Source organism: Centropristis striata, chromosome 19 (assembly GCF_030273125.1).
Source record: "Centropristis striata isolate RG_2023a ecotype Rhode Island chromosome 19, C.striata_1.0, whole genome shotgun sequence".
In the NCBI taxonomy this organism is placed as follows: domain Eukaryota; kingdom Metazoa; phylum Chordata; class Actinopteri; order Perciformes; family Serranidae; genus Centropristis; species Centropristis striata.
The window spans coordinates 27776129-27790751 of record NC_081535.1 but is presented as its reverse complement, the minus strand read 5'-3'; the positions used below and the strand labels follow the sequence as shown (position 1 = coordinate 27790751).

General features: G+C 36.8%; 1 protein-coding gene across 1 annotated transcript in view; it reads left to right on the top strand.

The window, feature by feature from the left end:
• Positions 1–296: 296 nt before the first annotated feature.
• sh3bp2 (SH3-domain binding protein 2) overlaps positions 297–14623 on the top strand; it is a 30036-nt gene continuing 15709 nt past the window's right edge. Inside the window, exon 1 of the mRNA XM_059358591.1 lies at positions 297–907. Within this exon, the coding sequence (XP_059214574.1) occupies positions 804–907 (104 nt within the window). The 5' untranslated portion in view covers positions 297–803. The remainder of the gene's footprint in view (positions 908–14623) is intronic.

Genomic DNA, 14623 nt, shown 5'->3' with positions numbered 1-14623 from the left:
AAAGGGGAGATTTCAGGCTTTCCAACAGTATAAGATTTATTGCCAAAAAGCATTGTTACAATAACAAAATAATCTACCCAACACAAATTGCCTTACTTTTTGTATGTAGTTTAGATTCATTGCTTTTTAAAAAACAATTAAAAAAAAAAAAAAAAAGGATGTATGAGGATACAGGGAAGTTGAGTCAAGGTCACTTGCAGTTACCAGTTAAGCTACATTTCAGGTTTTATCAATGGCCATGCAAATGTGTGTGTGTGTGTGTGTGTGTGTGTGTGTGTGTGTGTGTGTGTGCCACGTTTGACCTGTGCATTGTTCCAGTCTTGCGAGGATGGAAAGTCCCCCCAGCCTCTTTCTCAGGTCCTGTGTGTCCGAGTGTGTGAACCATGTTGTGCGTAGTGGTGTGGGTTGTATCTGTCAGCCAATCACACGCTAGCTCTGAGGAAGCAGGAAGGAACATGTTGCAGCGACCAATGAGAAGCCGGGGCTGGAGGAGGAGGCCCCCTTCAGGAAACCACTGGCAGAGTATCAGAGTCTCAGACCTCCAACAGACTTCCTAACCAACACGGCTGATTGTTCTATCTTCCCGTCCATCCACTTCTTTAACTTATTTTACATTTCAGTCACTCTAGTCATATTTTCCTATCTTTTCTTTCATTTATCTGTATCCGTGCGCTGTTCCTCCAAATCTAACCTCTAATCTTGAATCAGTGTCTATCCATTCCGTCTTCCATCCGATTGGCATTCCGTCGTCGCTCCACGCGGTAGAAAAGTATGGTGTTTTCTTGCGCCGTGCTGCCGCCGTCATGTCCACTGACATGTCCGCTCTGTCCGTGAGGAAGAAGAAGTCTTTTGCACGGAGCGTAAAGCCAAGCGTCAGGATGTGTATTCGGGAACAGAGGGATGTCATGTAAGTTACTCGTTGTGAGTCTTGCACACTTTATGTTGTTGACTTCATCTGTTGTTGTTGGTCTCGTCTCCACTTCTTCTACTTCTTGATTATGGTTGTTAATTTGCAGTTGTCAAATCAAATCAAATCAAATCAAATAGTCTTTATTGTCAATATATAGTTCACTATACAACGAAATTGAAAGTGCCACTGCATAAGGTGCATAGTTATGACAATCATAAAACAAAACAACATGAGTAAAGACATTTAAAAAATACCGAGCTAAACAAGGATAAAAACAAGAACAAGAACATGTGATGTAATAAATCAGTTTAAAAATAAGTAAATGGCTACTAAAAAATGCTATAATTTATAGATGAGGTAGATTGAATGTTTTGCACATATCAATTGTATTGCACATGTCCGTTGCTTCTTGGTTTGGTGAGTTCTAAGAGATGTTTGAGGGAGTTTTCTTATCTATCTTGGTTGGTTTCTCTCTGTACCTGGGATACTTTATGGTTTTGTTTAAATCTGAAGCTTTAGTCCCTTACCGGTCCTTTAGTAAACTTGGGTAACACGTGCACTTTGCAAAGCCACTCTGTTGGAGGTTTATGTCATCTGTATTAGTACTTGTTTGATTTGGTAAAGTTTCCTCCACGTTACAAGAGGTCAATGAAGCAACTATGGGATTTCCTGTATTTGCCCGTTGCTTGCAGTGTGAAATCTCCTCACTAAAGTTATCTTCTAATCTTTTTCTGTAAGGATTTTATCCGCTTGTTTTTTTCGCCGACCGTCTAAACTTGTTCCTTTTGTTGGCTGCTGTTTCTATGGTAGCACCTTTCAGTGTACAGTATTGACAAAGTGAAGCCTGTTAGGAAGTCAGGAGGTCAGAAGTGAACACGTACGCAATTTCTCACGCAACATTTGAATTGAAATAGTGGCAATTTGAAAGCTTTCACTGGACAGGAAACTGGGTGGTTAAGCGGTGTGACACACTGTGAAACAACTAAGTCTATGGTCAAGTAATTAAAGTGGAGTTTGTTTGAGTTGATCTTTGTTCCAAAGAAACTCCTGATTGGGAGAATGGAGGAAACAGCTTTGTGTTTGTTACAGTATCTGCTGCAGCAGAGCGGAAAGGCAACACAAACACAAAAAGGGGAAGGTAGGAGGGCATTAATACTGTGTGCTGTAAAGTTGTTAAAACGTTTACAGTAATACCATAGAAAAATCCACGCCGTGCACTTCTGTACTGTAAATTACTGAGAAATCCCCTTATGTCCATGCCATTTGGACAGTCATCCATCCTCTGATTGCCAGAGGTTCTTTCTGATACAGTAAGATCAGGTTTTTGAAATTGTTTCAGTATTTCACAATTAAATGGCTACTATGGGAACCAACATCATCACCCCATAAATACATTTGGGCTCGTTGAATTGAACAGTGTCAGCTTTCCAGTGATATCCAGTGGAAATCCTATAACTGTTTAGAGAGCCCAGTGTGCAGAAATATTCAAAATGAATTGGTGGATATAAAATGTTTACTGCATAAGAGAAACTGCATGGGATTAGCATAAAGTGGGCATGTCTGTAGAGTAGAGCTGGGCATTGGGCGGCCCGCGGGCCACATCTGGCCCGTTGGCTGTCTCGGTCCGGCCCACATGAGCTTACCCAGATATAAGAAATCAATACAATCGCACTGAATGACGGTCGACTCTTTAACTGAGAGTTCACAAGATTTATTTCAAAATCATAGCTCCATGAAAATAAAAATAAGACATTCCTTGGTCACCTTGTGAATCCACCGTAAGAGCTATAACAAACATTAGCATTAGCACTTGAGCTAACAAGCACTTTTACTATAGTTAAGACAACAAATATAGCCACTAATATATATGACAGAGGAAAATAAACTTTAACAAACCTTGTTCCTGTCAGCCAGCCACTATAGAAGCCTTTTAGATACTTTATATCAACTTTATATGAATTATGACTCATTATTATTTACTGTTTCGTTTTTCATTTAATTGTTCCACCTGTTATTTCCTGTCACTGCATCACAACATTGTAAAACACCTAGAAAATGTACAAACATGAAAAACAAGCTATATAATATAATACAAAAACACCAATAGGAACCTTGCTAAAGGTAAATAAATAAATAAATGGAAAAGTGATATAGTGATTGGAGTATTTACTACTTTTTACTGCTATATTTGATTTACTCCACATTAACAGTCTTATCATAACATGTATTCTATTCTGTATATCTTCTCAGTAGCAGCTCAAAACCAGATCATTTACTGTATTTTTTCAAGAGATTAAATTAGTTTTAAGCAGAATTTAGTTCAGAGTTTTGGTCCGGCCCCCGCAACCTTCGTGGTACTGGTCATGTGGCCCCTTGGGAAATTAATTGCAGAGTTTTTCCCTCACTAAACCTGAATGAGGCTTGATCACAGAGGCTTAATATGATGTAACCATGTTGCAAGTACATTATTACACACACGGGTAGGCTGTGCATTAGATCACGTCCTTTTGTTGATGGTGTCAGATGTAAGTGGGCAGATTTAGTCTTAATTTTTGCCTCGCTCCACCCAATTTAAAGCAGCTTGTTATCTTAAGCGCTTTGAGATGAGGACATGTCTGAGAGTAAATTCTGTACCTGCTCTAGTGGGGAATCACACTGTGGGGAGTTCACAGAAGGTTTGTCACATAAGGCAAACATCTGGGCAGACAGTTGACATCTGTGAGACCACCGAAATACCTTTGATGATGAAATATTTAAATTCCCCCCTAAGATTTGGTAAGAGAGAACGCTATGTGACCAAAAAGGTCACACATGGGCTTTGGTTTGGTTTACACCAGACTCAGAATGAGGTAAATTGGAAATTAGGCTTTATACCTCAGTGTTTGGCGCATACAACAAACATTAAGAGGTTATAAACATAAAGGGATAATATTACACAGAAAAAAAAAAAACATGGTTTGTGGACCATGCTTTGAAGCATTGAGTTTGACATTTTGGCCATCGCCATCTTGATTTAAGGCCATTACCATATTGGGGTTTTTTTTGCAACCAGTACATGCAGAGAAGGGATCGGGAGCAAAATTATATGATTTTATTGAACAGTTGACTCCTCAGAGTGGCTTTTAGTCCAAACAAACACTGAACAAGACATTTTTAAGCGACCAAAACGTTCCAGTTAACTTTGATGGTGTTAAAAACACACTGTGTTTTTGTCTTTGACATTTTAATAAACAAGCTCTATTTTGATGTCGTCTTGTGCATTGTGACAGCTTATCTACATTTAGAAAGAATGTCATATTTTTATTTTTCTTATCCGTCTTTATCATGGAAAAACTGCAACGCATACCTTCAAAAATACTTAATTTTCCCAATTAATCATGAATTATGTAAACATTACTAGCTGTTGTTATCAATTAGTATTAATATTATTAGTTAGGGTGGAGTAAGAATATTTGATTTTAAGTTATGCATTAAAGCCATTAAACTCACTTTTCAAAAAAAAAAAGCCCTGCATACACAGAATCACCACTTTAATCACAGTTGAACCCAGACAGACATTGTTTTACTGTGTGTGTGTGTGTGTGTGTGTGTGTGTGTGTGTGTGTGTGTGTGTGTGTGTGTGTGTGTGTGTGTCCAGGGAGGAAACATGTTTGAATGAGTCTGGTATGTGAGCAGCTCCTGTGCTTCCCTTCCTGACAAACAGCTGCTCTCTGATTAGCATCTCTGGCTCATAAACAGCAGCAGGGTGGAGAACTTAGAAAAAAAAAACAAGTGGGGGTGAGAGGGTTTAAAAACCCTAATGCACTATTATTCTCTATGAATAAAACATAAAAAAGTAGACTGTATTTAAAGCTCCACATACAAGCAAACAAACCATATTTCTTAATGTTGTTGTTTCTTGCATGTTATTATCTCTAATGTGCATGAAGTAATATGTTGCATGTAAATTTGGCATTGGTGAGGAAATGCCCTTTAGTTTCTATAGATCCCTGGTGCTGCTGGTATCACATTTGGTATCATATTTGATTTAATTAATTCTACCTGATGATGGTCTAAGGACTAAAGTAACTCCAACTGATACGGTGGGATTCTTCGGTTCCCGCCAAGAAAAATAAAAACAGAACAGAAAGTTAACTTTTACTACCACAAACACACACACACACACACATACACACACCTGCAGAGCAGTGGGCTTAGTGAAACCTGAAATAGTCCAACCAGGTCCTCTTTTTTTCTACCTGTGGCTTCTCCTACGCATCAGCACTTCCTGTGTCCAAATATGGCCATATCACTCCACAGGAACTGTCACACTTCCATACAGCTACAGGAAGGATTCTACTCACACTAACACACACACACACACATATACACACACACACACACACACACACACACACTGAATTAGAAACCACAAAGATAACAAAAATACACTGATAGAAAATTAGAGAGCGAGGTATGATGAGGCATAGAGAGAATCAGAGGCAGGAAGAGAGAGGGGGAGAGGTGTTGAGATTTTGCCCACCCTCCCTCCCCCCGACACATTTCCTGTAAATGCTCCCTCTTCTCTCCTCTGTCTCCGACACAAACCTTGCTGAGAATTACTGTGGCAACAACTGACAGCTGATGTGATTCATTCATTCAGTTATTATCTGGAAACTGGAAAATAAATTGCACATGCCTCTGGGGAGAAAGAGCCGCAGACAGGCGTGACTGATGCCTGCATACGTCTTTGTTTACATATTTAAGTGTTGAGCATAAAATAACCAGAAACTGACACAAACTGAGTTTCAGCATAGTGTCATCACCAAGGCCCATTTTATTTTAAATGTAGTAATTTTAGTCTTGTAAATGTATCACTTTAAGCTTAGTTTTTTTCCGGTTAATTTTATTTTCTTGTGGCAACCTTTTGGATCAGGGCATCCCACTGGGCTTGGCTACCTTATGATTCAACTTTGACCCTTTCACACAGTGTACTGTCCCAAGTCCCAAATCCAAGGACAGCCCCCTGAAATGAGAGCATAACCGTCCATGCTTTTTAACCCTCCAGAGTCCATGAAAACTCCTGCATATTACTTCTTCATGACGTGAAGACATAAAAATGAAGCAACATTGAGTCTCTCCATCAGCTTCCCTCTAAAGTTCTGGCTTAAAACTCCATGCAAGATTTTGATGACATTCAGCCAAGTAAAAGAGATAATGTCAAATATATATATATATATATATATATATATATATATATATATATATAGTATAAAAATGTAGAACTAGATATTATCCTCATTTTACCTGTTATATGTTATATTTGCAACCTGTATTCATATTTGCAATATTTAAAATTCTGTGTTTTGAAATATAATTTTCAAGATCAGATTTTATGTTTCCTTTGTTTTTTGGGGGGGGTTCAAAATTTTGATCAAGTAAGTCAAAGTTAAACATTAATTATCAGGACATATAGGTGAGGTAACGCTGAAAAAACTGATTCCAACATGGCATAGTAAAGATTTTTAACAGATTTAACTGAAGATTTAACAGACATAATAGCTGAAGATTTCAAAGGGTTAAATTCTAAAATATGCTTTCATCTTCTGGACCAAAGAATGACTAAAACCAATACAAGACTTCTGCGAAGACAGGAAGCTGACAGACGACAGAAGTCATACTAACCTCAATAGACAGCATGTCCCCCTCACTCAGAGACCACATGAGAGACTACAGAACCTGCAGAACTCTGCACAGGGCATAAGAACAGAAACAGGCTCTTCTCATTTACTGTTTATACTTTCATCTACCACTATAATGCACTATAATTCTTATTAGTTTTCTTACTTCACATTGCTGTTATGTCATGTAAAAAAAGTGATCTGGAAACGTGTCTCTTCTGACTTTGAATCAATCAATCAATCAATCAATCAATCAGACTTTATTTGTATAGCACTTTTCATACAAGAGAGATGTAACACAAAACGCTTTACATAAAAAAAGGATAAAATAATAATAATAAAAATATAACGAAACAAGCAAACACCCTCCGCCCATCCCCAACCCTCCACCCCACCCACCTTCATCCACCCATCCTATTAAAAACAACGCACAAACTGAGGAAGCTCCATCTCAACATGGAGCAGTGAGGAAACACTGGAGGGAGGTTAGAAAAAAAAATTGATAAAGAATAAAGTAAGATAAGATAAAATAAAATAAGATAAAAAGATATATATAATAATAATAAAAAGAAAAGAAAAAAGTAAAAGTCAGTAATGACAATGGAAAGTTATATATATATATAAAAATAAAAAGCTAAATAAAAAGATAAAACAATAAATAAATAATTAAGAAATAGAGCATGATAATACACACACACACACACACATATATATATATATATATATATATTTATAGAGAGAGAGAGAGAGAGAGAGAGAGAGAGAGAAATAGACTAATGAATTGTAGCAAATAAGATGTTATAACACTAAGATGCATGAGCAGAAAAATCTCTAAGATAAGATAAATATATATATATATATATATATATATAAAGATAAAACAATAAATAAATAATTAAGAAATAGAGCATGATAATATATATATATACATATATATATATATATATATATATATATATATATATATATATATATATATATATATATATATATATATATATATATATGTATATATATATATATATATATATATATATATATATATAAAATAGAAGAAGATGTTATAACACTAAGATGCATGAGCAGAAAAATCTCTAAAATGGTTCAGGTAAAAGCCAAGTTAAAAAGCCTCAACCTTATCCGTGACAAGTCTGTAAACAGCTTGTCTGTAACAAGAAGAAGGAAGGCTGACGACAGCAGGCTGACCAGATAAACTGAAATTGAAACTAGTGCAGCTGGAAAACCCCACAGTGAATCACATCTCAGGACTTTATTCCTGTTGAAATGCCCCATGACAGCATGACAGTAGCAAGATAAATATTCAAATCTGTAATATTTCTTCATAAGATACAAATACGGAGCAGTATATGAGTAATGTAATGTAATGAGTAACACAATCACAGATGCAAAATCAGAATTGAAACTTCTATATTTCCAATCTATCACACCAATAACTATTCAGTGGTGGAAAAAGTATTCAGATCTCTTACTGCAGTAAAAGTACTAATACCACACTGTGAAATTACTCCACTACAAGTAAAAGTCCTGCATTCAAAACTTACTGAAGTAAAAGTACAAAAGTATCAGCATCAAAATGTACTTAAGGTATCAAAAGTAAAAGTACTCGTATTGCAGAATGGACCTACTCAGATTGTTTTATATATTCCAAATATATTTTTGGATTATTATTATTATTATTGATGCATTTAAGTGTTTTAATATTGAAAGGCTCATTTTAACGACTTTACGTAGAGTTATTAGGTTTAATTAGAAAAATGTCAAACGCTTCAAATTTATTGTGTTTTTCATGTTAAATCTCAACCTGAAAAGTAACTAAAGCTGTCAGCTAAATGTAGTGAAGTAGAAGTATAAAGTTACATGAAATGGAAATACTCAAGTAAAGTACAAGTACCCCAAAATTGTACTTACATACAGAACTTGAGTAAATGTACTGAGTTACATTCCACCACTGTAACTATTGTTATATACAGAACATATATAAATGCTTCATGCTCAGTATATAGGTCTATATAAACATTACAACCAAAACTTATGAAATATAAGAGCTATGATCATGTCTGTAGGCTGTAGGCATCAGTGCACTTACTCTTCTTGGCATCTTGAACTAAAAAAATCGAAGTGCATCACTTCTGAAATCCAGGAGATTTTGGTTGAAATTTGCCAACTTCCTATGCATTCATTTCTGTCTCTGTTTAGCATCTTTCAGTCTGTCCTTACATCACATGCATGGCTCATTTTTCTCCACACAAACTTGGCTATCAGTCAATCAGATTTTTAATTTTATTTTAATGAGTATTAAGTATAAGTAAGTATAAAGCTGCCAGGAACCCAAAATACAAACAAAAGACACAGGTTTCTATGGAAATGTTTTTTTTTTTGTTTGTTTGGTTTTCTTTTTTTATCATTTATACACACAAAAACAGCAGAAATAGTAATACATAATAAAACTACAAAACAGTCTATTTGGGGTTTTCCCGACCAACCTGACCACCACAGCTCAGGTGCGGCACCCAGGCTGTTTGGGAACCACCTGAGCCAGACGTGTCACAGTGATCCATGAAAGGGCAATGTGGCTTCTGGTTTTCATTACAACCGAGCAGGAACAAAAACCTGAAACCACAGGGCCCTTTGACCCCCTGACCCTGAGATTAAGAAAATGCTTCATGAGGCTTCATTGGGACGTCACTAATGTTTAGCAATGCTTCCTCCTTCTGTATTTGCGTCATTCAAATGATTTCTTTGATGCCATGCAGCCAAGGTAGCCCTGTAACAACCAGATAACTCCCTCCCCTGAAGGAAAAACTCAAATGGCTTATTTAAAGATTATTGAGTCTTGAAAAGATGAACACTGCTGTTAATTAACATAAAAGTATGTTGAAGAACAGTAGATATTTAAACTCATCGGCCACTTTATTAGGTACACCTGTTGAACTGCCAGTTCATTCTGCCTGTATAAACCACTCCTTGTTTTTTTTCCAGCACAACTTCACCTATATAACCTGATCATTTTTTCATTTTGACTTAATGGATCAACATTTTGAACACAAAAAAACACACAAAAAATGACCAAAAAACACACTTAAAAACACACAAAAAAAGACAAAAAACACATAAAACACACAAAAACACACCGAAAACATAAACTTTTTTTTTTTACAAAAAGCCACACAAAAGATTACAAAACGTACATAAAACACACACAAAAGACAAAAAAACACACGAAAAACACACAAAAACACACAAAAATAAAAAAACGCACAACAAAATACAAAAAACACACAAAACATTAAACAAAAAAGAGTACATTAAAAATGCTGAATGCACACTGCAGAATCAACACCCACCAACTCAAAATTATTAACACTGAAAAAACAACACTACAGATTTCGCTGTGTATTTCACAAACTTCTGATCTACTGGGATTTTCTCTTGGGTTTACAGAGAAAATATCCAGAGAGCCTTGATGCCTTGTTGATGCCAGAGGTCAGAGGAGAATGGCCAGACTGGTTCAACAGGAACTCAAGCAAGGACTGTAACTGTACAAAGTCTACTGTCTGTCATGTGGTTTCAGTGAGGCCTGTAGTGGTCAGATGGTTTTCTCAGTAACTCTGAGGTCATGGATCTGATCCTTAGAATAGTATTTAATCATCAGCAGAATCAGAAAACTATCACCATGATGATGGAGCCAACTCCAGCCAATGATGAAGACTTGGTCTATTTAAAGCTGCCTAATTGTTTGTGTAATTATTAATGGGCCGCAATGAATTTAAATTGATGACACATGTGCTCATGGTCCCTCAGCATCTGTGATGGTATGACACAGATTTGTAACAGCTGCCAGGTGGCTAACCAAAAGCCCTTTCTGTGCAGTGAGAAATGTTTTAGGCTGTGACCTGATCATCAAGCACACACACACACACACACACACACACACACACACACACACACTTGTACTTCTTTGTGAGGGCCCTCATTGGAATAGTGAATTCCCATGCAAGGTTATAATAGTTTTGAATTTTTCATTAGTTTTCAGAGTGAGTTTGCTAGTTTTAGTTTAGTATTTATTTTTTGAAATGCTTTATTTTTAGTTTAGTTTATATTAGTTTTAGTTTTTTAGTGAGATTAGTAATAGTTTTGAATTTTTCATTAGTTTTTAGAGTGAGTTTGCTAGTTTTCGTTTAGTATTTATTTTTTTGAAATGCTTTAGTTTTAGTTTAGTTTATATTAGTTTTAGTTTTTTTGTGAGATTAGTAATAGTTTTTAATTTTTCATTAGTTTTTAGAGTGAGTTTGCTAGATTTAGTTTAGTATTTATTTTTTTGAAATGCTTTAGTTTTAGTTTAATTTATAAGTTTTAGTGTTTTAGTGAGATTAAGAGGTCACAGTAAATTTTGCCTTTATTTCCTTTGCCTTATCCATCTTCATTATGGATGAAAAAAGTTGACAAAGACGAAATCGAAGGACATTTTCACTATAATTTTTGTGAGTTTTAGTTTTGTAACCTCACAATACAGTTTCAGTTAATCATAATTTTTTTTAAACTCTCATTTTTATTTTTATTTCAGTTAATGAAAATGTTTTTTCAATTCTAGTTTTGGTTATTTTGTTTTGTTTTCATTAACTATAATAACCTTGTTCCCTAGCCCCTTAACCTAACCTTCACCATCACAACTAAATGCCCAACCCTAACCCTTATACATGGTTACCCTAACATGAACCTAACTGTAACCTGAACCCGAAAACAAAGTCTGAAATCTCAAAAAAGCCTTTAAAGAAGTGAGGACCGGCCGAAATGTCCTCACTTTGCAAAAATGTCCTCACTCTGCTGTTTAAAAAAGTGTTTCGCTCCTCACTATGTATGAAGTACAAGAACACACACACACACACACAGCCCCGAGCAGATGGAAAGGTCATAGATAAACCGCTGTCCGAGCTGCAGGGTGTGCACAGAAAGCCCGGTCCTGCCCAGGAAACAGAAACTATCAGACAGAGCTGCCTTTTCTTCCTGTTCCCCCTCAGAGACCACAGCGGTTCCTCCACTGCTGCAGCTTCACATGTTCACACTGCTCTCATACGTGAGGTGTAAATACATGAATCGAAACTGAGCATGAGCAGGTTAACAGAGGTCATATGGCTCTTTGAAGACACAACATTATCATTGACAATGATGCTGAATTGTAATGGAATTTAAAATATTAAAATTGGTTGTGATTGTTACAGGTGATCTCAGCTTGTGGTTAATGTGTTATGATCCCTGTGGGAATTTTCCGCTCCCTTGACTCCTCCCCCTGCTCATTCAGCCACACACCTGAAGCTCGTTACTAACCCTCTATTTAAGCCTGTCAGTTCCTCTGCCTCATTTGATTACTTGTTGGTTTTTCCTGTTACCGGCCTAGCTGACGTATGTGTTCCTTTGCCTGGAACTTTGCTTTTTGTCTTAAGTAAAGCCTTTTTTGCCTAACTCCTGCCTCTGCCTGTAATTCTACGTTTTGGGTCCTGACATAATGAGTCAGGTCATTCATGAAACAAGATCTAGACTAGGTTGAGAGCCAGTCTCATAACGTCATGAATTGTTGTCACAAAAAGTATATGTGAGAGTGGAAAGTATATGTTTTACGTGTCAGTGGCATACTGACAGAGAAAGTTTGTATTTCCCAGTCTCATCCAGTGGAGGATGTGACCTGATCTGACACATGAACTTATTTGAGTAAACAGAGTACTGGATCATTCATGCATCAAGGACAGGATTTCCTTGTCTGACGTATGAACAATTTCTTGGTTTCATATATTTTTCTGACTTTTTGAACATATTTGTCAGAAAATTGTATCAACAAAAAAACCTTATTAGTGTCCATTCTGAAGTTGAAACTACAGCAAAGCCAGTGCTTTATATATATATATATATATATATATATATATATATACATATATATATATTTTCTGACAGAAGTTGCACATGATCCATTCAGGGATCATTGGAAAAATGAAAATCAGTCAGATAATAATGCCTGATTTTCCAGATTCTGAAGTTTTTGTGTATTTTTGGCTTTGGTTTTTTCAAGAAAACATACTCAGAGGGTAAAGCATAAGATTCAAGGCTTTAGACAAAACATTCAGGGCTGATGCTCCAGAGGCCACCCCCCAGCTGCACCCCTGGGTGAGTGTCAGAGATAGTTGATGTGAATGCAGTGTAAAAAGTTGTCCGTTGCTATGTCAACTCTGACAGCAGCAGATGTGATGGACACTCTTTAAGATGTTCCCCGTGTATCTGTGTATCATGTCCCCTGAGCAGATGTGGAAAAGAAAATAATGCTGAAATGAAGACTCTTAGGTCACTTCCTTTAGAAAATGCTGAGTGCAGCCAGCTTCACGTCTGAGTGTGCTCTGCTGTCACTGGATGAGGAAACCCTGGTAACAATGATAAGCAGCTGGTGAACATTGACCTCACTCAGACTGAGATGAGGTTTAGTTCACTGAAGAATGGACATCACTTATCAGTGTGTGTGTGTGTGTGTGTGTTTGTGTGTGTTTTTGAGTGTGTGTTTGCTGCTGATCATCAAACTGTCGGAAAAATAAACCACATGATAGCCTTTGGAGGTTCTCTTGAAGTCCTCACACACACACACACACACACATATACACACATATGCACATACACACACATGCACACACACACACACAAACACACACACACACACAGACATACACACACGCACGCACACACGCATGCACACATGCACACACACACACACACACAGACATACACACACACATGCACACACACAGACATACATACACGTGCACACACACACATTCACACACAAACACAGACATACACACACATGCACACACACACACACACGCACACAGACACACACAAACATGCACACACATACGCATGCACGCGCGCATACACACACACACACACACACACACACAGACATACACACACACTTGCACACAGACATACACACACATGCACACACACACACACACACACACACACACACAGGGCACTCAGAGGTCAGGAACCAGCAGCTCCACCCTGCTGATTTATTGTGTCTCAAGCAGGTTTTCTGCCTCCATTTTTTATCAGCTTCGTCCATTCTCACCCCCTCCCTCTGTCCACACTCCCTTTCTCTTTCTCTTCATTAATTCTTGAAGCCTGACTCACTTGTAGCCAGCAGGGACACTGAAGGTTCAACTCAAAGTGAGGGTGTTTGGTGAATGAAACAGACTGAGATTATTCAGGCAGTGTCTCTCACCCTCTGTATGTTTCACACAAAGAACATTAATGGCTTCGAGGACTCAAGGATACACTTTCCACAAGTATAACATAGTATAATGTAGTTATACAATAGTGCCAATAATTCTTTTTTTTTTAATGAAAAAAAATTCAGCTTGACTTCTTTGATAATTTATGATAAAGAAATACAGAAAAAGTGTTACCAATGTTGAAAAAAAAGAGGCACGTGATGTACATATTGGTCTATTTACATTTTTTTAATCAACCTCTACTTATGACCTCTCCTGTCCTCTCCTCTCTGGTCTGTGTAAACAGCTTGCCATTTGATAAAGTTTCACCAATTCTTTGTCACGTGACTGTTCATCTCAGTGGAATCATTCATGGCTTCACAGTTGTGCGGAGGGACACAGAATTTAATGCAAAAAATGTAAAGTTATGGATGAATTACTGAATAAAGTAATGAAGTTCTATATTTTGAACACATAATACACATACAATTATATATAGGGAAAACAAAATAAATACAAATTAAATAAAAAACTATATATTCGAAAAAGGAGCAGGAAGAAGTTTTCCCTTTTTCCCCAATTCATCCTGATTTCGGTGAAAAATCACTGTTTTAAGCTTTGTGTTGTTATTTTTCCTGATGGAAGTATTCACGAAACAGGATTCATTCAAAGACCTTAATTGATGAAATAATTTAGTCTTTTTTTTTTTTTTTTTTTAAAGACATGCCTTTCAAACCTGCTGGTTTGCTTCGAGGTTTCAGAGGGTTAATCCCCATTTG